Source organism: Pygocentrus nattereri, chromosome 21 (genome assembly GCF_015220715.1).
Source record: "Pygocentrus nattereri isolate fPygNat1 chromosome 21, fPygNat1.pri, whole genome shotgun sequence".
Classification (NCBI taxonomy): domain Eukaryota; kingdom Metazoa; phylum Chordata; class Actinopteri; order Characiformes; family Serrasalmidae; genus Pygocentrus; species Pygocentrus nattereri.
The window spans coordinates 35,080,235-35,105,404 of record NC_051231.1 but is presented as its reverse complement, the minus strand read 5'-3'; the positions used below and the strand labels follow the sequence as shown (position 1 = coordinate 35,105,404).

At 44.9% G+C, this 25,170-nt stretch overlaps 2 protein-coding genes across 6 annotated transcripts in view; both read right to left on the bottom strand.

Annotated features, from left to right (window-relative positions):
- Positions 1-2,341: 2,341 nt before the first annotated feature.
- znf76 (zinc finger protein 76) lies at positions 2,342-20,176 on the bottom strand. Of its 2 annotated transcripts, none has more exons than XM_017688115.2 (14): positions 20,097-20,176; positions 17,981-18,072; positions 16,122-16,205; positions 15,929-16,006; positions 11,099-11,280; positions 9,677-9,733; positions 8,834-8,929; positions 7,954-8,155; positions 6,749-6,928; positions 5,675-5,863; positions 5,026-5,138; positions 4,065-4,223; positions 3,758-3,871; positions 2,342-3,160 (listed from the first exon to the last, which is right to left on the bottom strand). In XM_017688115.2, exons 2-14 carry the CDS (start codon positions 18,051-18,053, stop codon positions 3,071-3,073), a joined length of 1,617 nt encoding a protein of 538 aa, XP_017543604.1. In that variant the 5' UTR covers positions 18,054-18,072; positions 20,097-20,176; the 3' UTR covers positions 2,342-3,070. The 2 variants fall into 2 exon arrangements, with proteins under 2 accessions (XP_017543604.1, XP_017543605.1); XM_017688116.2 differs by lacking the exon at positions 20,097-20,176 and adding an exon at positions 19,208-20,055.
- Positions 20,177-23,093: 2,917 nt separating this feature from the next.
- The window catches only part of c21h6orf89 (chromosome 21 C6orf89 homolog), a 9,381-nt gene continuing 7,304 nt past the window's right edge, over positions 23,094-25,170 (bottom strand). For all 4 annotated transcript variants that reach the window (XM_017689137.2, XM_017689138.2, XM_017689139.2 and 1 more), the window contains 2 exons: positions 24,541-24,664; positions 23,094-24,357 (listed from right to left, as the gene is read on the bottom strand). In XM_017689137.2, the coding sequence (XP_017544626.1) occupies positions 24,275-24,357; positions 24,541-24,664 (207 nt within the window). In that variant the 3' untranslated portion in view covers positions 23,094-24,274. The remainder of the gene's footprint in view (positions 24,358-24,540; positions 24,665-25,170) is intronic.

The window sequence follows — 25,170 nt, the reverse complement described above, 5'->3', positions numbered from 1 at the left end:
TTACAAAATCACAGAGCTCAGTGAGCAGAACCGACCCGGCCGTAAACAGGCCTGAAGTTCAGAACTGAGCCGAACTGAGACCCGGAGCAGCAGCTGCAGCAGCAACACAAAGAAAGTCTAACAGTTTTTTTCTCCCACTTTATTTTTATTTATCTGGATTTTAGTTCTATCGTATTACAGTATTAATATTTACAGTGTTTATCATTATTAATATTGATTTTATTTTCCTAAAATTACTAGTAATTAATTTCATGTTAAGGTTTTCCTTGGTTAGGATTTTCCTCTTTTTATCAGTTTATTCTGCTTCCTGTTTCATACTTTAGTGCTTCTGTAGCTTCTGGTATCTTTTATTCTCTTCACCACCCGGTTTTATGGTTAAACAGTGCACGTTTGATCTCTGATCCATGTTAATGTTGTGTTTCGTCCGTCGCTTCTAAAGACGTTTGGACTGCCGTCTGGTTTGAAAGCTGCTGTATAAAGTTTGATTATTGTCCTGCTTGATGGCCGATCTGTTCGCATAGTTTATGTGCCTCTTTTTTAAGATGAACCTTCACGTTAAAAAAGGAGAAACAACACAAAGATGACATTTTATCCTTAGAACCCAGTTTTGAGGGACTGAGGAAGTAAAAGTCCCCACTCAGCAACTCATACAAATCACTAGTGAGGTGACGTTTTTTGAGTAAGTGCACCACCTGCTGGTCAGTCTGAGGCCCAACATCCAGTAAAACTGTAATTATAACAGAAAAAATACACAGACATTGCAGAGTAACACCGCACAGTAACACCGCACAGTAACACCGCAGAGTAACACCGCACAGTAACACCGCAGAGTAACACCGCACAGTAACACCGCACAGTAACACTTCACAGTAACACCGCACAGTAACACCGCACAGTAACACTTCACAGTAACACCGCACAGTAACACCGCAGAGTAACACCGCAGAGTAACACTGCAGAGTAACACCGCACAGTAACACCGCACAGTAACACTGCAGAGTAACACCGCACAGTAACACCGCAGAGTAACACCGCAGAGTAACACCGCACAGTAACACTTCACAGTAACACCGCACAGTAACACCGCAGAGTAACACCGCAGAGTAACACCGCACAGTAACACCGCACAGTAACACCGCACAGTAACACCGCAGAGTAACACCGCAGAGTAACACCGCACAGTAACACCGCACAGTAACACCGCAGAGTAACACCGCACAGTAACACCGCACAGTAACACTGCAGAGTAACACCGCAGAGTAACACCGCACAGTAACACCGCACAGTAACACTTCACAGTAACACCGCACAGTAACACTGCAGAGTAACACCGCACAGTAACACTGCAGAGTAACACCGCACAGTAACACTGCAGAGTAACACCGCAGAGTAACACCGCAGAGTAACACCGCACAGTAACACCGCACAGTAACACTGCAGAGTAACACCGCACAGTAACACTGCAGAGTAACACCGCAGAGTAACACCGCACAGTAACACATCACAGTAACACCGCACAGTAACACCGCAGAGTAACACCGCAGAGTAACACCGCAGAGTAACACCGCACAGTAATACTGCAGAGTAACACCGCACAGTAACACTGCAGAGTAACACCGCAGAGTAACACCGCACAGTAACACATCACAGTAACACCGCAGAGTAACACCGCAGAGTAACACCGCACAGTAACACCGCACAGTAACACCGCAGAGTAACACCGCACAGTAACACCGCACAGTAACACTGCAGAGTAACACCGCAGAGTAACACCGCACAGTAACACTTCACAGTAACACCGCACAGTAACACTGCAGAGTAACACTGCAGAGTAACACCGCACAGTAACACCGCACAGTAACAGAGTCTAAAGCACTTTTACTCATCTGTTATTTTTATTTACAACTGTACAGATTATTAACAACGTATCTGCAAACACCTGGGTATTAACCCCCCCCCCCCCACACACACACACACATACTAACACACACAGACACACACACTCACTCACTCACACCCACCCACCCACTCACACACACACACACAAGCAGTAATGGTGTTTCACAAAGCAGGATTTCTCAGCTGGATCACTGAAGCGAGGACCATCTAATCAGAATGACCTTCTTCTCCTATTCATTTTGGGCTTATATGACCAACTGGAGAAGTCCTGCATTATGAAAGACCCCCTGGGAGAACTGCTGCCCTAAAACACTGACTTGAGACCTGTAATCAGATCTGATTGGGTCAGTTCAGTGAATGCTGCAGTCAGGGTTCTGTCTGATCCTGGGTCAGTTGTGTGGGTGTTGTGATCAGGGTTCTGTCCGATCCTGGGTCAGTTGTGTGGATGCTCTGGTTGGAGTTCTGGCTGATCCTGGGTCAGTTCTGTGTGGATGCTGTGGTCAGGCTTCTGGCTGATCCTCGGTCAGGGTTTATGGATGCTGTGGTCAGGCTTCTGGCTGATCCTCGGTCAGGGTTTATGGATGCTGTGGTCAGGCTTCTGGCTGATCCTCGGTCAGTGTTTATGGATGCTGTGGTCAGGCTTCTGGCTGATCCTCGGTCAGGGTTTATGGATGCTGTGGTCAGGCTTCTGGCTGATCCTCGGTCAGGGTTTATGGATGCTGTGGTCAGGCTTCTGGCTGATCCTCGGTCAGGGTTTATGGATGCTGTGGTCAGGCTTCTAGCTGATCCTCGGTCAGGGTTTATGGATGCTGTGGTAAGGCTTCTGGCTGATCCTGGGTTAGGGTTTATGGATGCTGTGGTCAGGCTTCTGGCTGATTCTAGGTCAGTTCTGTGGGTGTTGTGGTCAGGCTTCTGGCTGATCCTGGGTCAGGGTTTATGGATGCTGTGGTCAGGCTTCTGGCTGATTCTAGGTCAGTTCTGTGGGTGTTGTGGTCAGGCTTCTGGCTGATCCTGGGTCAGGGTTTATGGATGCTGTGGTCAGGCTTCTGGCTGATTCTCGGTCAGTTCTGTGGGTGTTGTGGTCAGGCTTCTGGCTGATCCTGGGTCAGGGTTTATGGATGCTGTGGTCAGGCTTCTGGCTGATTCTAGGTCAGTTCTGTGGGTGTTGTGGTCAGGCTTCTGGCTGATCCTGGGTCAGTCCTTGCTGTATAGTTGCAGTGGCCATGCTTATTGCTTCTTCTAATGTCTGCTGCTCCTCCAGCTGATCAACAGTAATAACAACAACAAAAACAATAACTATTCACACCACACCTGTCAAACTGGGACAGTCTGGTCCAAAGTGCATGGACCCTCACAGAGCAGGTACTGTTTGGGTGGAGGGGAATTCTCAGCACTGCAGTAACACTGATGTGGTGGTGGTGTGTTAGTGTGTGTTGCGCTGGTCTGAGTGGATCAGACACAGCAGTGCTGCTGGACATCAGTGTTACTGCAGTGCTGAGAATGTCTATACAGTCTGTAATTGTAGAACTACAAAGTGCACCTATATAGACCGCACCAAATTACAGACTTTACCAACAAATTAGCTCATTAGGAACACATCCATACCCGGAACGCCACATGGAAAGATTATAACGTATAACAATCATAACAAAGAAACTTCTGGACGTGGGGTCTACTCCCCTTAGTGGACAGTAAAATGAACTAGCTTGTCCAGAAGAAAGGGCATGCAATCCGTGCAAAATACAGTTATCACTACAGATTATTCAGCTCATAGTAACGACATCATCTTCAGCTGACAGGTGCTGAATAACGTGCTGCGGCGTCTGCCTGCGCACTAACGTTCAGGTGAAGCACGAACCTGCACTGCTATCTGTGTGCCGTTTGCCGTGGCCAACAGCGCCACCTGCTGACAATGAGGAGAGCTGATCCCTGACCCGGCTGACATGATGGCATCTGATGTTACTATAGCAACCTGAGGGCCAGAAAGAGAGCAGAATGGGTATTCATTAGCTGTTTGAAATTATTACTATTATTATTATTATTATTATTATACTTCTGCACAATATTTTGCTCATTGTTTATATAAATCTAATCTCTAATCAAGTCTAATGCAACTGAATCTAAGCAGCGGTAAACATGTAAATGAAAGCAGAGTGAAAGCCCACCTGCTGCAGCTCCTTGCCGTCTTGTGTAACCATGGCGACGTGCTGCTGCCTGCCGCTCAGGATGCCCTGGTGGGCGGGCACGGTGATGGTGGTGCCGTCCTGCGTCACCATGGTGATGCCAGCAGTCAGAGCCTGCAGATCTTCAGCGGTCAGATTGACCTGTAACACACAGGCAGCCAAAAAGGAAACTAAATGAGGCTAAAATGAGTAAAACTGCACGATTGTTATTATTATCATCATCTTGTTTGCATCATATAGAAAACACGTCAACATGACACAGAGGGTGTGTGCCCAAATATTCGCACACAGATGTACAAAGCTGGCCTGAACAGAATTTTACAGATTGTGACTTTGGCTGATAGAAAGTACTGAAAGTGTGTTGCTCTGGTCTTTTTCTTCATAGCAAGCATAAAAAAAAATCACCAGTAGTATAAAATTTCCCGTTCCACCTTAAATAGTCCAGCAATTACATTCTGGGGCCTCAGGCATCAGAACTGCTGCTCCATTTAAGGTGGAACGGGAAAATTCTAATGAGAATCTGGAGAATCTCTGACCTCAGCTTCATATCACTGAAGAATTAGGGGGGTGATAATAAATAACTGCCCCCCTCTTTGAAGGCGTCTGATCCCTAAATGTAACTAAAGCCCAGCAGTGAGGAGCTGAACTTTCCCCTCCTCTGCTGTCCCTGCAGACGGGCAGGGTCGCCTACAGAGCGGCGCTAGTAGCTGTTAATGAAGTGATGCTCTTTTATTAGAGGGTCTCATTTCAGAGGAAGATCTCAACCACAGCCCTGTAGCTCAGGAACAAGGGGCAACACTCGAAAACAAGGGGTGTAAAGAAGGAATGGGACAGGGCCGTAGTGAGCTCCTTTCTAAGTGCCCTACACAGGCTGCATTCAAGACATTTGGAGCGCGCTTAGGAACACGGATTCGTTTCTCCGCCCATGTATGATTGACACTACCTGAGAGCTAATGACATCATCCGTCTCCATGACAGCCTGAGACTCCTCCTTCTGATCCGCCCCCTCTGCATACACACCCTGCTGCTGCTGAGTAGGCTCTATTGCCTCCGCCTCTACACACACACACACACACACACACACACACACACACACACACACACACACACACACACACACCCCATCACAGTTATAAACTCTTTTACCTGCAGTAAATGTCCATACTGAGCTAATAACAGTAATAATAACAGTATTAACGCCCTGGCAGGTTACAATTGTAAACTGAGACTGTACCGAGTTAAAATTTGGTAGCTAGCATAGCATAAATTGAGTTTAGCGTGAGCCGTCCTGATAACCGGGGTAACTAATTTTGCTTTGATTATGGTTGTAATGTTTTTATTTAGAATCTTTTCACATCTTTTCATGTCAGATCTGATTTCTGCACCAAATCATGGGGAGTAGCATCAATAAGAGTATTGATAAGCATCACTATCGATAATCAGTATCAGTATCAATATCAGTATTGATAAAAATCCTTGTGTGTGAGTGACACAAAGCCTGAACGTTGCCGGTATAAAGTGTGTGGGTTCTGAGCGGTGACGGCGCTGAGTGTGGGCGGTGCTCGAGTCTCAGCGTGAGGTGTGTGTGGTACCCTCGGCGTAGTCTCCGTGGACGGTGCGTTTGTGCATGGCGAGCGTGGAGGTCTGTCGGTAGGTTTTCCCGCAGTGGTTGCAGCTGTACGGTTTGCAGTGCGTGTGAACGACGTGGTGTTTATACAGACTGGAGTATTCCGTAAAACGCTTCCCACATCCGGGAACCGTACACAGATACGGCTTCTCACCTACAGAGCCACGGAGAGAGAGACACACACACACACACACACACACACACACACACACACACACAGACAGACAGACGGACAGACGGAGACAGACAGTGCCATTTCTTTACATCATTAACATGTTTTTCATGTATTTTTATAGTCTAATAACTTTTACATCACAATATAGAGAGTAATACGGGGTCCTGCTGGTGATCATACTGTATAAATAATAATAATAATAATAATACATGGCCACGACTTATTAAAACATGGGAATGAGATACTTAAGTCCTGGCCAACACTAGTATGGTGTGGGAGCGAGATCTTAAAGCGTGACTACAACATGGTAAGTTGTGGGAATGAGATCATGTCCACGCATTATTTTTATTGATACAGCATGTCATCAGCTGGGCTCCGTACAGTAAATCTGCCTCAACGCAGAAACACATCAACTTGAAATATAAACATGATGTTTTCATTTGAAATCAGAAACCCTTTAAAATTGTATTATAATAATGTAAATTTTATTAATAAATAAAATAATAATATCTGAGGTGCTTCTAACAAAAACATAATACAAAATTAAAACGATTCTCATTTACTTTCATGTCAAAAATTAAGGCCACACCCACTTTTTAAAAGCCTCTTATTCTCAGAAACTAACAAAATACAAGCTGGAAAATTTGTGACAGTGACAGTGTTCAACTGTTCTACGATGATCGACCACTACTGTGTTTTGACTGCGCTGTATATTATTACACGCTGTGTCTATTATAGACGCAGTGTGTGATGAACACTATAAACTACAGTCTGCAGGTAATAATAACTACTTTACGAACTCATGAGTCAGTCAGTGTCTGTCTCTCAGACCAGGGAGGTGTGTGTGCCGTGTGGAGTGTGTACCCGTGTGTATCCTCATGTGGTTTTTGTAGTTGGTGGCGCTGGCAAAGCCTCGTCCACACGCCGGCTCTGGACACAGGTACGGTCTCTCGCCCGTGTGCGTGCGCATGTGGACCTTCCTGATGTTGGAGGTGGTGAAGGAGCGTCCGCAGCCTTCAAATGGACACTTAAACGGCTTCTCGCCTACAGACAGAGAGACAGACAGAGAGACAGACAGAGAGAGAGAGAGAGAGAGAGAGAGAGAGACAGAGAGAGAGAGAGAGAGAGAGAGAGAGAGAGAGAGAGACAGAGAGAGAGAGAGAGAGAGAGAGAGAGACAGAGAGAGAGAGAGAGAGAGAGAGAGAGAGAGAGAGAGAGAGACAGAGAGAGAGACAGAGAGAGAGACAGAGAGAGAGAGAGAGAGACAGAGAGAGAGACAGAGAGAGAGAGACAGAGAGAGAGAGAGAGAGAGAGACACAGTACACAGAGAGACAGACATTATCTGCGTGCATTTGACCTACATGAGAGTGCGCGTGTTAGCTGTGTGTGTGTGTGTGTGTGTGTGTTACCTGTAAGTGTGTGTTACGTGTGAGTGCGTGTGTTACCTGTGAGTGTGTGTGTTACCTGTGAGTGTGTGTGTGTTACCTGTGTGTGTGTGTTACCTGTGAGTGTGTGTGTGTTACCTGTGAGTGTGTGTGTGTGTGTTACCTGTAAGTGTATGTTACCTGTGAGTGTGTGTGTGTTACCTGTAAGTGTATGTTACCTGTGAGTGTGTGTGTGCGTGTGTGTGTTACGTGTGAGTGCGTGTGTTACCTGTGAGTGTGTTACCTGTGAGTGTGTGTGTGCGTGTGTTACGTGTGAGTGCGTGTGTGTTACCTGTGAGTGTGTGTGTGTTACCTGTAAGTGTATGTTACCTGTGAGTGTGTGTGTGTGTGTTACCTGTAAGTGTATGTTACCTGTGAGTGTGTGTGTGCGTGTGTTACGTGTGAGTGCGTGTGTTACCTGTGAGTGTGTGTGTGCGTTACGTGTGAGTGCGTGTGTGTTACGTGTGAGTGCGTGTGTGTTACCTGTGAGTGCGTGTGTGTTACCTGTGAGTGTGTGTGTGTTACCTGTGAGTGTGTGTTACCTGTGAGTGTGTGTGTGCGTTACGTGTGAGTGCGTGTGTGTTACCTGTGAGTGCGTGTGTGTTACCTGTGAGTGTGTGTGTGTTACCTGTGAGTGTGTGTTACCTGTGTGCGTGCGGACGTGCTTCTGCAGGTCTCCGGAGGTTTTGAAGGCTTTGTAACACATGTCCTCTGGACACTTGTAGGGCTTCTCTCCGGTGTGTGTGCGCAGGTGGCTCTTCAGGCCGTAGCCGGTGGAGAAGGCTTTGGTGCAGGAGGGGATCTCACAGCGGTACGGACGGTCACCTGTGTGAGAACGCTCATGCACCTGAGGACAGGTACAGGACAGGCGCACTCGTCAGTTTTACTCTTTCACTTCACCACCACTCAGCAGAGTAGAGTCTCTGTTCTCAACAGTATAAAACCAGCCAGGTTCCAGATTAACGTATAGAATGACTGATCTGCTCGTCTTGAACGACTTTCAGATAATCAGACAGCTAATAAAAAAACAATCAGAGCCATAACTCATCATATTTCCAAAGGGGGGGGGGTCAAATAACTTCACACAAAATATAACGGTTCATTACAGTATATTATCATATATCATTTTATGCTTATTCAAAGAAATCTTGAAATACTGAATAAAACATTTAAAATGCTTTTCAGTTTACAATGAATCCACACTGTATTACAGCGAAATTATAATGTCAAAATAAACACTATTAATAGAAGTAATAAATATAAATAAAACATGAGTGAATGACATCACAACCTTGATGAACTGAAAATGGGCTGTTTTCACAGCTTAGTGTGACACACAGGCTATGTTTTGAAATGTGAAACAATGATTAAGTAGGACATCAAACCGTTTTTCAAAAATCCTCCAAAATGGGAGGAAAATTCAGTTTTCAGTGTCGTCACTATGAAGTGAAGAGCAGCTCAGCTGCTCCTGACAACCTACAGAACATTTGTGAGTGTGAAGAAGTGGCCAGGTGTTTGTTTATACCTTCAGATGGTGTGCAGTGGTGTAGAGTCGGCCACAGCCCTCGTAGCCGCACTGGAAGCTTTTCTCCCCCTGAGGAGTTTTACAGGAACTCCATGCCTAAGAGTAATAATAATCACAATCTTAATACGTTTTATTTGTACAGCACATGAAAAGAACCAAGTTTTCAGATGATAACACAACTGATACGTTTGTTTATGTTTGAAAATAAACGTGTCGTGAGCAAAAACACTGGAAAGACAAACTAAGATGGGGCCAATACCGACCCCTGGGGGACACCTAAAGTAAAATGACTAAAGGGTGAGGAAATCAACCTGAGATTACACATTTACTATATGCTCCCTAAAAAGATGGTTCTTCAAGGGTTCTTTAGTAAAGACAATGGTTCTATTTAGAAACATGAACACTCAAAGAACCATTTGCAGGTTTAAAGGGTTCTTAGCATGGTGAAATGATTCTCCAGAGTGAAGGAGAATGTGTTGTATACAGTTCTATACATCATCAAAAGGGGTTCTGCTACTGCTACAAGCTTGACATTGTAACAACAGGAGAACCCTTTCTGGTACTATATAGAACCACTTTTGCTCTGTTCTGTAAAGCTGCTTTGTGACAACATCTGTTGTAAAAAGCGCTTTATAAATAAATTTTGCTTTGCTTACTTTCAAAAAGGTTCCATACGATTTAAAAAAAATAGAAAACACCGACTACAGAATGACGACACGACTTCTGAGAGCTTTTCGGTGGAAAAACACCCAGAGTGATGTGTGTGGCGTTTAGAGTGGGACCAAGTAAATCTCTGTATAACGGTCAATGCGTTTGGGATGGAGCCGGTTTACCTGCACTTACCTTCACTCCATTAGCTCCAGAACTGTTCTCATCCATCTCCACCTTAGAACCCGTCAGCTACAGACCAAACATAACGAAAAAACACATCAGCCTGTTTCAAAACACCAACAATAACTGTCACAGACTGGCTTTTATACTGTTTATGGGAATAGACGATCATCATTTCAGGCCCAGAGACCTACAGTCAGTCAGTGGCTCACACATGGATTAATTAGGCCCTGTTACAATAAATAAATAAATAAATAATAACACCACTGTTATTATTATCACCCTCATCATATGAGTCTAAGAGGATGACAGCTGTACTACACAGAGAATATATGCTAAACATTTCAGAAACGGGACAGGGCCGTGATTCGGTCACAATGGATCATCTCAGCTGTGATTTCATACACCATAACACACACCGTCGAGCGCTCGGCTGCCTTCATACAGCAGTTCTGAGCCCTATTCGGATGGGATTGGTCTTATGTGAGGAGGTAGGGAATGTATTTATTACTGGTGTTTTTCAGTGAGTTTAGTCCCGTCAGAATGCAGAGTGTCAATCATTTTTACAGACTGTACATTTTTACAGATTGTGCTTTCCTGCTTCAATAAAGATTCCAGTGCCTTTTACCTTCTAGAAAACAAACTGTACAAATAACTCCAGATTACGTTAATCTCGTGCGAATAGACACATCAGTAAAAACACTATCATATTCTGTGGAAAAGGAGTTTCTTAAGTTCTGAACATGTGTCTGTAAACTAGGAGGAGTAACGACAGCGCGCTCGGCTAAAGCGTTTGGGAAATGGAGACTGAAACTGTGGAGTGGAGACGCTCTGATAAACAGCAGAGGGCGCTCTCACAGCATTCACTACTCACAGTTTACCACACTTTAGTTTTAATGTTTTTTACATTGATAACAGTGGCTGTCTAACTAGCTAACTAACTTACATTTTAGCAGTATATTGAGTGCATGTTTACGTTTCAGCTGAGCACAGATCATCGGTTTCTAGGCAACAGACATGACGGCTCAACCTCGATCGAGCAGTTTAGGACATCCTAACCTGAGATACTGCAGGCCGAGCTGTTCAGATGTTAAATCAGAGCAAAAGACTAGAAGTCTCTGTAATACGGCCCAGAACGTTGTTTCGAATGAGTTTTATTTTTTAATATTTATTTAATTTTTTCATTTATTTTAATTAATATTCCTTCTACCCAAAAAAATAGTCCTCTAAAAGCAGCCTTGGTGCTACCGATGTTGAGCAGTGGTCAGTGTAACAAAACAGGTTTGTTTTAAAAAACAAAAAACACTTTTCAACCAATCATACTGTGTGGGCGGAGCTAAATGCTGTATACTGAGCTGTCTGTTGTGAGTACTGTGGTTATTGTGCAGTAATAACACCCTCCTGTGTGTCAGTACATGTGTGCGGGTTTCTGACCCGTGCAGAGTAGTTCTCCAGTGTGCTGATGGTGTCGGGGTCCGCAGTGAGCTCCTCCAGCACACCCCCGGCCTGTACGGTGAGTATGGTGCCCCCTGGCTGCAGAGCTGATGGGTGGTGAATGTATGCTGTACTGCCGTCCTCCAGCTGCACCGCCTCCACCGCACCGGGGTCAAAACCATCTGCACTCAGAGAGGTGAAAGGTCAGACACTTAGGCAAAAGAATTACACTAAAACCAAACCAAGTCATGTTTTATTCTGTGTGTGGTTCCTTTAGTGGCGTTTTAGGCTGTGTGTGGTTCCTTTGGTCGTGTTTTATTCTGTGTGTGGTTCCTTTATTCGCGTTTTAGGCTGTGTGTGGTACCTTTAGTCGTGTTTTAGGCTGTGTGTGGAACCTTTATTCGCATTTTAGGCTGTGTGTGGCTCCTGTAGTCGCGTTTTAGGCTGTGTGTGGTTCCTGTAGTCGTGTTTTAGGCTGTGTGTGGTTCCTGTAGTCGTGTTTTAGGCTGTGTGTGGTTCCTTTAATCGCGTTTTAGGCTGTGTGTCATACCTTTAGTGGTGTTTTAGGCTGTGTGTGGCTCCTGTAGTCGCGTTTTAGGCCGTGTGTGGTTCCTTTAGTCGCGTTTTAGGCTGTGTGTGGTTCCTGTAGTCGTGTTTTAGGCCGTGTGTGGTTCCTGTAGTCGCGTTTTAGGCCGTGTGTGGAACCTTTATTCGCGTTTTAGGCCTTGTGTGGTACCTTTAGTCGTGTTTTAGGCTGTGTGTGGAACCTTTATTCGCATTTTAGGCTGTGTGTGGTTCCTGTAGTCGTGTTTTAGGCTGTGTGTGGCTCCTTTAGTCGCATTTTAGGCTGTGTGTGGTTCCTTTAGTCGCGTTTTAGGCTGTGTGTGGAACCTTTATTCGCGTTTTAGGCCTTGTGTGGTACCTTTAGTCGTGTTTTAGGCTGTGTATGGAACCTTTATTCACATTTTAGGCTGTGTGTGGTTCCTGTAGTCGTGTTTTAGGCTGTGTGTGGCTCCTGTAGTCGCGTTTTAGGCTGTGTGTGGTTCCTTTAGTCGCATTTTAGGCTGTGTGTAGTTCCTGTAGTCGCGTTTTAGGCTGTGTGTGGCTCCTTTAGTCGCATTTTAGGCTGTGTGTGGTTCCTTTAGTCGCGTTTTAGGCTGTGTGTGGAACCTTTATTCGCGTTTTAGGCCTTGTGTGGTACCTTTAGTCGTGTTTTAGGCTGTGTGTGGAACCTTTATTCGCATTTTAGGCTGTGTGTGGTTCCTGTAGTCGTGTTTTAGGCTGTGGGTGGCTCCTTTAGTCGCATTTTAGGCTGTGTGTGGTTCCTTTAGTCGCGTTTTAGGCTGTGTGTGGAACCTTTATTCGCGTTTTAGGCCTTGTGTGGTACCTTTAGTCGTGTTTTAGGCTGTGTGTGGAACCTTTATTCACATTTTAGGCTGTGTGTGGTTCCTGTAGTCGTGTTTTAGGCTGTGTGTGGCTCCTGTAGTCGTGTTTTAGGCTGTGTGTGGAACCTTTATTCGCATTTTAGGCTGTGTGTGGTTCCTGTAGTCGTGTTTTAGGCTGTGTGTGGCTCCTTTAGTCGCATTTTAGGCTGTGTGTGGTTCCTTTAGTCGCGTTTTAGGCTGTGTGTGGTTCCTTTAGTCGCGTTTTAGGCTGTGTGTGGAACCTTTATTCGCGTTTTAGGCCTTGTGTGGTACCTTTAGTCGCATTTTAGGCTGTGTGTGGAACCTTTAGTCGCATTTTAGGCTGTGTGTGGAACCTTTAGTGGCATTTTAGGCTGTGTGTGGAACCTTTATTCGCATTTTAGGCTGTGTGTGGTTCCTTTAGTCGCGTTTTAGGCTGTGTGTGGTACCTTTAGTCGTGTTTTAGGCTGTGTGTGGAACCTTTAGTCGTGTTTTAAGCTGTGTGTGGTACCTTTAGTCGTGTTTTAGGCTGTGTGTGGTTCCTTTAGTCGTGTTTTAGGCTGTGTGTGGTACCTTTAGTAGTGTTTTAAGCTGTGTGTGGTACCTTTAGTCGTGTTTTAAGCTGTGTGTGGTACCTTTAGTCTTGTTTTAAGCTGTGTGTGGTACCTTTAGTCGTGTTTTAGGCTGTGTGTGGTACCTTTAGTCGTGTTTTAAGCTGTGTGTGGTACCTTTAGTCGTGTTTTAGGCTGTGTGTGGAACCTTTATTCGCATTTTAGGCTGTGTGTGGTTCCTTTAGTCGCGTTTTAGGCTGTGTGTGGAACCTTTATTCGCGTTTTAGGCCTTGTGTGGTACCTTTAGTCGTGTTTTAGGCTGTGTGTGGAACCTTTATTCACATTTTAGGCTGTGTGTGGTTCCTGTAGTCGTGTTTTAGGCTGTGTGTGGCTCCTGTAGTCGTGTTTTAGGCTGTGTGTGGTTCCTTTAGTCGCGTTTTAGGCTGTGTGTGGAACCTTTATTCGCGTTTTAGGCCTTGTGTGGTACCTTTAGTCGTGTTTTAGGCTGTGTGTGGAACCTTTATTCACATTTTAGGCTGTGTGTGGTTCCTGTAGTCATGTTTTAGGCTGTGTGTGGCTCCTGTAGTCGTGTTTTAGGCTGTGTGTGGAACCTTTATTCGCATTTTAGGCTGTGTGTGGTTCCTGTAGTCGTGTTTTAGGCTGTGTGTGGCTCCTTTAGTCGCATTTTAGGCTGTGTGTGGTTCCTTTAGTCGCGTTTTAGGCTGTGTGTGGAACCTTTATTCGCGTTTTAGGCCTTGTGTGGTACCTTTAGTCGCGTTTTAGGCTGTGTGTGGAACCTTTAGTCGCGTTTTAGGCTGTGTGTGGAACCTTTATTCGCGTTTTAGGCCTTGTGTGGTACCTTTAGTCGTGTTTTAGGCTGTGTGTGGAACCTTTATTCACATTTTAGGCTGTGTGTGGTTCCTGTAGTCGTGTTTTAGGCTGTGTGTGGCTCCTGTAGTCGTGTTTTAGGCTGTGTGTGGAACCTTTATTCGCATTTTAGGCTGTGTGTGGTTCCTGTAGTCGTGTTTTAGGCTGTGTGTGGCTCCTTTAGTCGCATTTTAGGCTGTGTGTGGTTCCTTTAGTCGCGTTTTAGGCTGTGTGTGGAACCTTTATTCGCGTTTTAGGCCTTGTGTGGTACCTTTAGTCGCGTTTTAGGCTGTGTGTGGAACCTTTAGTCGCATTTTAGGCTGTGTGTGGAACCTTTAGTCGCATTTTAGGCTGTGTGTGGAACCTTTATTCGCATTTTAGGCTGTGTGTGGAACCTTTATTCGCATTTTAGGCTGTGTGTGGAACCTTTATTCGCATTTTAGGCTGTGTGTGGTTCCTTTAGTCGCGTTTTAGGCTGTGTGTGGTACCTTTAGTCGTGTTTTAGGCTGTGTGTGGTACCTTTAGTCGTGTTTTAGGCTGTGTGTGGTACCTTTAGTCGCGTTTTAGGCTGTGTGTGGTACCTTTAGTCGCGTTTTAGGCTGTGTGTGGTACCTTTATTCGCATTTTAGGCTGTGTGTGGTTCCTTTAGTCGCGTTTTAGGCTGTGTGTGGTACCTTTAGTCGTGTTTTAGGCTGTGTGTGGAACCTTTAGTCGTGTTTTAAGCTGTGTGTGGTACCTTTAGTCGTGTTTTAGGCTGTGTGTGGTTCCTTTAGTCGTGTTTTAGGCTGTGTGTGGTACCTTTAGTAGTGTTTTAAGCTGTGTGTGGTACCTTTAGTCGTGTTTTAAGCTGTGTGTGGTACCTTTAGTCTTGTTTTAAGCTGTGTGTGGTACCTTTAGTCGTGTTTTAGACTGTGTGTAGTACCTTTAGTCGTGTTTTAAGCTGTGTGTGGTACCTTTAGTCGTGTTTTAGGCTGTGTGTGGTACCTTTAGTCGTGTTTTAAGCTGTGTGTGGTACCTTTAGTCGTGTTTTAGGCTGTGTGTGGTTCCTTTAGTCGTGTTTTAGGCTGTGTGTGGTTCCTTTAGTCGTGTTTTAAGCTGTGTGTGGTACCTTTAGTCGTGTTTTAAGCTGTGTGTGGTACCTTTAGTCGTGTTTTAAGCTGTGTGTGGTACCTTTAGTCGTGTTTTAGGCTGTGTGTGGTTCCTGTAGTCGTGTTTTAGGCTGTGTGTGGTTCCTTTAATCGCGTTTTAGGCTGTGTGTCATACCTTTAGTGGTGTTTTAGGCTGTGTGTGGCTCCTGTAGTTGCGTTTTAGGCTGTGTGTGGTTCCTGTAGTCGCGTTTTAGGCTGTGTGTGGTACCTTTAGTCGTGTTTTAAGCTGTGTGTGGTACCTTTAGTCGTGTTTTAGGCTGTGTGTGGTTCCTTTAGTCGTGTTTTAAGCTGTGTGTGGTACCTTTAGTCGTGTTTTAAGCTGTGTGTGGTACCTTTAGTCGTGTTTTAAGCTGTGTGTGGTTCCTTTAGTCGTGTTTTAGGCTGTGTGTGGTACCTTTAGTCGTGTTTTAAGCTGTGTGTGGTACCTTTAGTCGTGTTTTAAGCTGTGTGTGGTACCTTTAGTCGTGTTTTAGGCTGTGTGTGGTACCTTTAGTCGTGTTTTAAGCTGTGTGTGGTTCCTTTAGTCGTGTTTTAGGCTGTGTGTGGTACCTTTAGTCGTGTTTTAAGCTGTGTGTGGTACCTTTAGTCGTGTTTTAGGCTGTGTGTTGTACCTTTAGTCGTGTTTTAAGCTGTGTGTGGTTCCTTTAGTCGTGTTTTAGGCTGTGTGTGGTACCTTTAGTCGTGTTTTAAGCTGTGTGTGGTTCCTTTAGTCGTGTTTTAGGCTGTGTGTGGTACCTTTAGTCGTGTTTTAAGCTGTGTGTGGTACCTTTAGTCGTGTTTTAAGCTGTGTGTGGTACCTTTAGTCGTGTTTTAAGCTGTGTGTGGTAGCTTCAGGTGAGTTTTAGGCTGCGTGTGTGTTACCTTTAGGTGTGCGGTGGATGTAGGCTGTAGTGCCGTCCTCAAGCTGGACTGCCTGACCATCTTCAAATGGCAGAGGGTCTGAAAGAGAACAGAGCAGGGAATAAGAGAGACAGACCTGTGATGAATGTACTGCTTCCTTCTGGCCACTGAGCTGGTTTATTATCCTAAAAAGGATAAAATCATGCAAACTGACCTTTCTGCTGCACTGTGACCTGCTGGATGTACGCTGTGGTTCCGTCCTCCAGCTGGATGGTGTCTCCTTCTGCCAGATTAGTCTCTGAGAGAGAGAGAGAGAGAGAGAGAGAGGTCTCAAGCCTTTAGTCGCGTTTTAGGCTGTGTGTGGTTCCTGTAGTCGTGTTTTAGGCTGTGTGTGGAACCCTTAGTCGTGTTTTAGGCTGTGTGTGGAACCCTTAGTCGTGTTTTAGGCTGTGTGTGGTTCCTTTAGTCGTGTTTTAAGCTGTGTGTGGTTCCTTTAGTCGTGTTTTAAGCTGTGTGTGGTACCTTTAGTCGTGTTTTAAGCTGTGTGTGGTTCCTTTAGTCGTGTTTTAAGCTGTGTGTGGTACCTTTAGTCGTGTTTTAGGCTGTGTGTGGTTCCTGTAGTCGTGTTTTAGGCTGTGTGTGGTTCCTTTAATCGCGTTTTAGGCTGTGTGTCATACCTTTAGTGGTGTTTTAGGCTGTGTGTGGTTCCTTTAGTCGTGTTTTAAGCTGTGTGCGGTACCTTTAGTCGTGTTTTAGGCTGTGTGCGGTACCTGTAGTCGTGTTTTAGGCTGTGTGCGGCTACTGTAGTCGTGTTTTAGGCTGTGTGCGGTACCTGTAGTCGTGTTTTAGGCCGTGTGCGGTTCCTGTAGTCGTGTTTTAGGCCGTGTGCGGTTCCTGTAGTCGTGTTTTAGGCCGTGTGCGGTACCTGTAGTCGTGTTTTAGGCCGTGTGCGGTTCCTGTAGTCGTGTTTTAGGCCGTGTGCGGTTCCTGTAGTCGTGTTTTAGGCTGTGTGCGGTACCTGTAGTCGTGTTTTAGGCTGTGTGCGGTACCTGTAGTCATGTTTTAGGCCGTGTGCGGCTACTGTAGTCGTGTTTTAGGCCGTGTGCGGTACCTGTAGTCGTGTTTTAGGCCGTGTGCGGTTCCTTTAGTCGTGTTTTAGGCCGTGTGCGGTACCTGTAGTCGTGTTTTAGGCCGTGTGCGGTACCTGTAGTCGTGTTTTAGGCCGTGTGCAGTACCTTTAGTCGTGTTTTAGGCCGTGTGCGGTTCCTTTAGTCGTGTTTTAGGCTGTGTGCGGTACCTGTAGTCGTGTTTTAGGCTGTGTGCGGTACCTGTAGTCGTGTTTTAGGCTGTGTGCGGCTACTGTAGTCGTGTTTTAGGCTGTGTGCGGTACCTGTAGTCGTGTTTTAGGCTGTGTGCGGTACCTGTAGTCGTGTTTTAGGCTGTGTGCGGTTCCTGTAGTCGTGTTTTAGGCTGTGTGCGGTACCTGTAGTCGTGTTTTAGGCCGTGTTTGGTTCCTGTAGTCGTGTTTTAGGCCGTGTGCGGTTCCTGTAGTCGTGTTTTAGGCCGTGTGCGGTACCTGTAGTCGTGTTTTAGGCCGTGTGCGGTTCCTGTAGTCATGTTTTAGGCTGTGTGCGGTTCCTGTAGTCGTGTTTTAGGCTGTGTGCGGTACCTGTAGTCGTGTTTTAGGCTGTGTGCGGTACCTGTAGTCGTGTTTTAGGCTGTGTGCGGCTACTGTAGTCGTGTTTTAGGCCGTGTGCGGTACCTGTAGTCGTGTTTTAGGCCGTGTGCGGTACCTGTAGTCGTGTTTTAGGCCGTGTGCGGTTCCTGTAGTCGTGTTTTAGGCCGTGTGCGGTACCTGTAGTCGTGTTTTAGGCCGTGTGCGGTACCTGTAGTCGTGTTTTAGGCTGTGTGCGGTTCCTGTAGTCGTGTTTTAGGCTGTGTGCGGTCATGGTTTACTCTTGGTGTAAGTTAAGTTGTGTATTGTGGAGGTCTGAGAGAAGCAGCTCAGGATTCTGTCGCACTTCTGGCACATGAAAATAAAAAGTCCAGACTCTGATGTGGATTCTGTCTCACCGCTAAGCGCCTGCTGGATGAAGGCGGTGGAGCCGTCACTCAGAGCTACAGCCTGCAGCCCCAAACTCTCCATCCTACTGCACACACACTACCTGTACAACACACACACACAGGATCACAATCCAGCACACAGTCTTGCTCCAGACCCACCTCTGCCCTAAATACTCACACAACCCTTCTACTTGCTATCTCAGAAATAGTGACTTCAGAAGAGAGGACTTTAAAGAGCCCTTATCATGGAAAACTGATTTTGTCCTTTGATGTGTGTACAGATCAAACAAGTGTAGTATCTTCAGCAGCGTGCTCAGACCATTAACACTACTCAATAAATGTTCCTTTCAAAACAGGCTGTCCTGATTTCATTGTTTTTGTGATCTGGTTGCCCTGTAGGTTAAGAAATAACACTCTATTAGTGCATTTTAGATCAAATAAAGTCATTTGGAATTAGATCCTATGCTGCAAGACTCTCCCTTTAAAAGAAATTTCACAGATTTTCCAAAATTCCCCCATAGCTCAGTGTTTATGGTGTAATCAGAGGTTCTGAGCGGTTTGGTGTGAAGTGGTTCAGACGTCTTTACAGTGGTGGTGATGGGAACCAGGCGTCGCCATGACTACAACACAGATATAGACACTTTATTTACCATCCAGAACCACCAGAGAACCTACATGAGTCTTCTGAGCTTATATGGAATGTCGATGATGGAAAACAGTGGAAAATCTGGAATAATGAGTTTTCTTTGGGGACTATTTTGCCGCACAGCGCCCTGCATGTCTCCCTCCACCATGAATGGAGTTGAAGTTCTCTAAACTCTCATAAAACAGCGTCTCAGTCATCAGGCAGTGAATTCAGAACTAGTTCATGTAGGAACTTTCTGTAGGAGCTTTTAGAGGGACGTCTGGTTCCCATCACCACCACTGTGAGCGGTTCTGACTCAGTGAGTTTATCTAGAAACCAAACCGCTCTGTGTGGCTGATAAACCCATAGAAAGCACCGTGTGTCTGCTGGCTCCAGGTTGTTTTGTAACGTGTTTTGACTTTTTTAATGGGTTGATATCACAGTTTTAATCATGGTTTAAGGTTTAAAAGGTGACCACAGGCTGATTCCCAACGCATTTGATGGTTTCCTAAAGGGATCTATAGGCGTTCTACAGGAAACTAGTGGTCTCCACTAAGCCAATCCCCATTAAACTGGTTTCTAATGGTCCGTTTTCAGCAGTGTGTTTATACCTTCACCATTTAATCATCATGAAAATCAGCGGACTTGGCTTTAGGGGCCTGAAGCCACAGCTCTGCGTTATAATTCACTACACGGTGTCACGCATGGAGCTCAGGAGCTAGTTGGCTAAGGACACACTACTAAGCATCTTACGGCGGCATTAGAGTTATTTTAAAAGTTAAAACGCACTAAATGGATAAAAACAGATCCACTTTCGCTCCAGCGGCTATTTAAGAGTCTGTGGCTCGGACTGTGAGACCCAGAGTCGCGCAATGTCAGCAGCTAGCACGACGCCGAGCTTAGCTTCTTAGCCGGAATACCCGTTCCACCTTAAACAGCACCGCAGTCCCAGCAGCGTGTCCAGGCGCGAAACGGAAGTACTGCACCATTTAAGGTGGAGCGAGAAAATTAGGACAGAAATGTAGCGTCGACTTCGGGCAGCTAACGGGGTGTAGCTCCGCTTTAGCTTAGCTAGCCTGCGTTTATCTGAGGGCAGCGACCGAACCGGGTTCCGAACGAGGCCGTGATGGGCCGAGGCGGGTAGAGAGCGGGTGGAGAGCGAAGCGAGGCCGTGTGTCGCGCTTTCCGAGCGCGTTAAAGGCGGGTTTCATCCCGCTGTCCGCGGTGCAGCCCCGGGACCCCGCGCTAGCCTGCCGTTAGCGGCTAGGCTAACCGAAGCCCGGTGGAGGGCAGAGGCCGCTTTCCTCCTCAGTCCGAGCAGCTCCAGCGCGGCGAACACCCCGCGCTCCGCTCTCACACCGCGTTTCTCGGGTTTCCAGACTCAGATTAAACTCTAAAAAGCCCCGAAGCGCCGCCGCTGCCGAGCTCGGCTCCCTCTCTCCCCCATTTTCTATCCCATCTCTCCCTCCTGCTGCAGCGCAAACTGGGATAGCTACTCACCGCCATGCGCCCCGGAACATGGATGAGTTCACTCACTCACTCAGACCATAATAACAACAGAGAAAATATCACATCATATAAAATATAAAACACTCACTCAGACCATAATAACAACAGAGAAAATATCACATCATAAAAACCCAGATAAAATATAAAACACTCACTCAGACCATAATAACAACAGAGAAAATATCACATCATAAAAACCCAGATAAAATATAAAACACTCACTCAGACCATAATAACAACAGAGAAAATATCACATCATATAAAATATAAAACACTCACTCAGAACATAATAACAACAGAGAAAATATCACATCATAAAAACCCAGATAAAATATAAAACACTCACTCAGACCATAATAACAAGAGAAAATATCACATCATATAAAATATAAAACAAAACATGGGCGAGTTCACCCACTTATAATAATAATAATAATAATAACAATAATAGGGATGCAAAATATCCATCCATCCATTTTCTAAGCCACGGGGGGGGGGGTGCTGGAGCCTATCCCAGCAGTCTTCGGGCGGAAGGCAGGATACAAAATAACATATCAAAATGAAAATACAAAATAAATAAAATTCTAATAAAATATAAAACATGGGTGAGTTTACTCACTCACACAATAATAATAATAATAATAATAATAATAGAGATACAAAATATATAAAAAATACAAAATAAATAAAATACTAATAAAATATAAAACAAGGACAAGTTCATCCACTCACACTATAATAATAATAATAATAATAATTATTATTATTATTATTATTGTTGTTATTATTATTATTATAGATACAAAATAATATAGAAAATACTTATAAAATATGAAAATGGACAAGTTCTCCCACTCACCTAAAATAATAATAACAGGTGAGAAAAATACAAAACATTTCTAAAATATTAATTCCTAAAAAAATACTGATAAATTCATTCACTGTAATGATTATGATTCAAGTGCCCTTTGTAATCTGCCTACAACCTTTTTAGTGGATATTTAATATATTTAAGATATGAGTTCAGATTTATATACTCACTGCATATCACAACATAAAACACACTTCAAATAATCATTTATTTTTTGCGATTTTATAACTTTTTGTAAGTGGGAATTTAGGTATAAAAAATAAACTTAAACCTATGAAACCAATACATTAATCAATACAATGACTGTGCATTGACTGGGCACAATCCCTTTTCTAAAATATATTAAATGTTACTTTAAACTTCATTGTTAACACGATGAAAGTGCATGAAAACGTTTATAATAAGTGAAAAATGCATGTAATTATACAGATTTTTAGAAATGTTTTTTATCCATATAGACCACCATTGAAGCCCCTGGCCGCTTCCTATTCCCCCCATTACATCAGTAACAGGACTGCTGAACAGCAGAGGGCGCCCGCAAACGAGTCCTCAATGAATGGGGGTGAATGGAACCCAACGGCTAAAAACGATGAAGTTAAAATAGTTTCTAATCTCAGAACTTTCCTTTAGACAGTAGGAGGACGAGTTTCACTAAAAGGCAAAGAAAACGTTCATATATGTTTCCTTTATTCTACAGTAAACGGGTTTGGGCAGCAGGGGGCGGGGCTTTACTGCTAGAGTGATGATTGATTGGCGAGCGGAGCAGCTCATTGGCTGTTCGCGGTCACTGACGTCATTAAAGTTCATGAGGCGCTGTTTTAAACTCCTGTAACTCGAGTTTAAAAGCTCTTAAATATCACAGCGGTGTTAAAGTGTTTTATGCTGCTCGGGAAATGAAGGAATTCTTTACATTAAAATGTTTCAGCGTTTATAAGTCTATGATTTTACTCTCTGGCTCCACCTCCACTATTACAAAATAAAAGTCATTGTAACCTCAAACGTTTTCCACGATTAAATGTATACCTACATCAACACAAAATATATATTAAATGACTATAAACACCACAGCTGTGTGCTCGAGTTTCGTTTTGTCGTAATGTTGAACAGTAACCTTGTTTTCTTGTCACACTGCGTGTGGAGGGAGCGTCATTTCAGCCTCAGAGGAGCAGTCGCTGGACTTTAACGAGCTGCTGGCTTGAGCTTCCCGCCAACAGGGTGGGCCTCGGGCAGCTCAGCCTGAAGTGCCCCCTCTGTCTCAGCTCGGGTGTGAAGAACGCGGACAAATGCTTCGCTTCTTTGTCTCAAAAGCTAAACTACTCGCACAGAAAACACGAGAGACACAGAGGATCTCAGAGAGGAGAATCTTTATAAACAGCAGCGTTTTTTACATTAGAAATCTCGCAGTGACGTTAGTGCCAGAATCACCATCTTAGATTCGCATCATTATTTATTAATCCATCATTATAAACATCTTATTCAAAATAAACCGCTCACTTATCAGCAGTATCAGCTCCACGCTCTACATAACAAGCCACAAACATAATCTGAAGTAAAGTCTGATGTGCAGAGGACAGATTTAATGGAGTAGGTTGACCGAGCATGCTAACATGGCTAACAGTGAGGTAAAGCTGACAGGTTAGCTTAATGCTAAGCTAACTAGCAGCTGCTCATCATTTGGTAGCTAATGTTTCACTTTATGTCTTTTACATGATGCCGATTCGTGTCTACTGGAGTTTATTCACTGCTAGCTATGTTAACATTGTACAGCTGAACTTGGTATGGAGTGAGAGGGGAGCTCCACTGATTTACTACGATGTAAACAGAACCGTTCCCAGTGGTGGTGATGGGAACCAGACGTCCCTCTAAAAGCTCCTACAGAAAGTTCCTACATGAACTGGTTCTGAATTCACTGCCTGATGACTGAGACGCTGTTTTATGAGAGTTTAGAGAACTTCAGCTCCATTCATGGTGGAGGGAGACATGCAGGGCGCTGTGCGGCAAAATAGTCCCCAAAGAAAACTCATTATTCCAGATTTTCCACTGTTTTCCATCATCAACATTCCATATAAGCTCTATAAGGTTCTCTGGTGGTTCTTGATGGTAAATAAAGTGTCTATATCTGTGTTGTAGTCATGGTGAGCCTTGGTTCCCATCACCACCACTGTAAAGACGTCTGAATCTCTCTGATTACATCTTTAACACTCACTTGTGTGGGAATTTTGAAAAAAAATCAGTGGAATTCACTTTGTGTTCCTAGATCTCACCCAGAACGTCCAAACTTCATCTAAGTGAAGGAATATGAGGAGCAGATAATACTGACGAGTGTAAGGGAAAGTACAGAAATTGTGTGCTTACAGACGAGAAGATGAAGGAGATATAAAGGAGAACGATGGAGAAACAGTGTCGGCACATCGACGCACAATGCCAACAAATCTTAAAGTGCTTTTTACGGGTTATTTTTGTAAGAGGCAACAGGAAGAAACCATGCAGGCAAACATGAAAAACTATGGCAGTGTTGGCTTTGCTTCAGATAGCTTAGCGCTGGCACACGGCACGTACAGACCCACGAAACCATTTATAAATCAAAGGAAAAGATTAAAAGCCACAGTTCAGCCAAAAATCACATTCACCCAGTCTTCCCAGTCGCGTCCAAACTCAGCCGATCAGTCGGGATGTGTCTGATGTCTGAAGTTAGGAGTCTTTTTTGGGATCGATATCTCAGTCATGCTGTTAGCAGAATGCTAATGCTGGGGTATATGCTTCCATTACATGTTAGCTACATTAGCCTCGTAGCTCCAGAGCTACAACTAACAAAGAAAACCTCAGACACCGAACATCTCTGCTGACGTTTGGTTCTGGGGGGGATTTGATTTTTGTCCGAACTTTTTTTGTTTTTTAAGAGGCGCTTTGATTCACTTTAAGTCACATATTTGCGTCTTTGCAATCGTAACAGTTCACTAGCAAGCAAACGGACACGCTAACATCATTAGCGCTTTAGCATGTGGACAAAAATGTGATTTTTCAAAACATGTTCCCACTTTACAATTAAAGCAACGGTTAATCAATCACATCTGGCTGGATTTAACACAGTACAGTACATTCTCTCGCTCGCTGGCTCCGAGCGCTCTTGGCACCAGCAGGTCACGGCGGTCTTTCTTAAACTCCCTCGAGACGCTCTCAATCGTTTAGCAATAGCATCAGTTCCAGCTCCACATATGCAGCCTGTGCAGCTTACAGAACCCAGCAGTGAATCCGTGTCGCTCTCTCTTCCCATCCGTTCCTTCCTGGATTCCTCCTCTCAGAGCGCTGATCCATCACACATGATGTTCTCCCCTCGGCCCGGGAAAAGCTCCAGCTGCCAGTAGCGCGGATCTGCGTACACTGTCCATCAGATAAACACATAAGAGTTAACAAGTGAGATTCATTCCTAAAGTCCTACTGGGAGTTCATTTGTAGAAGAATTCAAAAACAGGAGCTTTGGAAACATATTTGTGGGCGGAGCCTGGACAGGTTTAGGATATTTACCTGTATCTGTCCAATACATGCAGTACGTGTGTTACTCACCTAGATCTCCTGGACTGAGCCACAGGTTGAAGGAGCTGCAGTGCGTTTGGCAGCGATGAAGCGGCAGCACTCGGACAGTGGGGGCGCCATCACCCACCAACAGCCAGCCTAACACACGCTCTCCCTAACACACACACACACACACACACACACACACACACACACACACACTACTGCTCAGTTTACTCACAAGTTCACAAGATGTGACCTTTCAGTTTTTACACAAGTTAAACCAAAATCTTCCATTGTTTCAACCTAATACAGTGACCAACACCACTACAGTACTGAAGGGGAATTCAACTGATTTTTCAAAATCCCGGCATAACTAGACAATTCAGATGTACACAGTCGTGTGAAACGCTCCGTTCTAGATAAACATACCGAGTCACAGCTGCTCACAGTGGTGGTGATGGGAACCAGACGTCCCTCTAAAAGCTCCTCACAGAAAGTTCCTACATGACTGGGGGCAGTCGTGGGCTGGAGGTTAGGGAGCTGGCCCTGTGACCGGAAGGTCGCCGTTTGATCCCCAGGGCCGACAGCTCATGACTGAGGTGTCCTTGAGCAAGACACCTAACCCCCAACTGCTCCCCGGGCGCCGTGGATAGGACTGCCCACCGCTCCGGGCAAGTG

Excerpts from the sequence above, each read along its gene's own strand:
- znf76 (XM_017688115.2), bottom strand. The coding sequence starts at position 18,053 with ATGGAGAGTTTGGGGCTGCAGGCTGTAGCTCTGAGTGACGGCTCCACC. Across the intron at positions 9,734-11,098 it reads TGGAGAACTACTCTGCACGG|CTGACGGGTTCTAAGGTGGA; the intron begins GTCAGAAACCCG and ends TTTGGTCTGTAG. Across the intron at positions 3,161-3,757 it reads GCACACAGATAGCAGTGCAG|CTGGAGGAGCAGCAGACATT; the intron begins GTTCGTGCTTCA and ends ACTGTTGATCAG.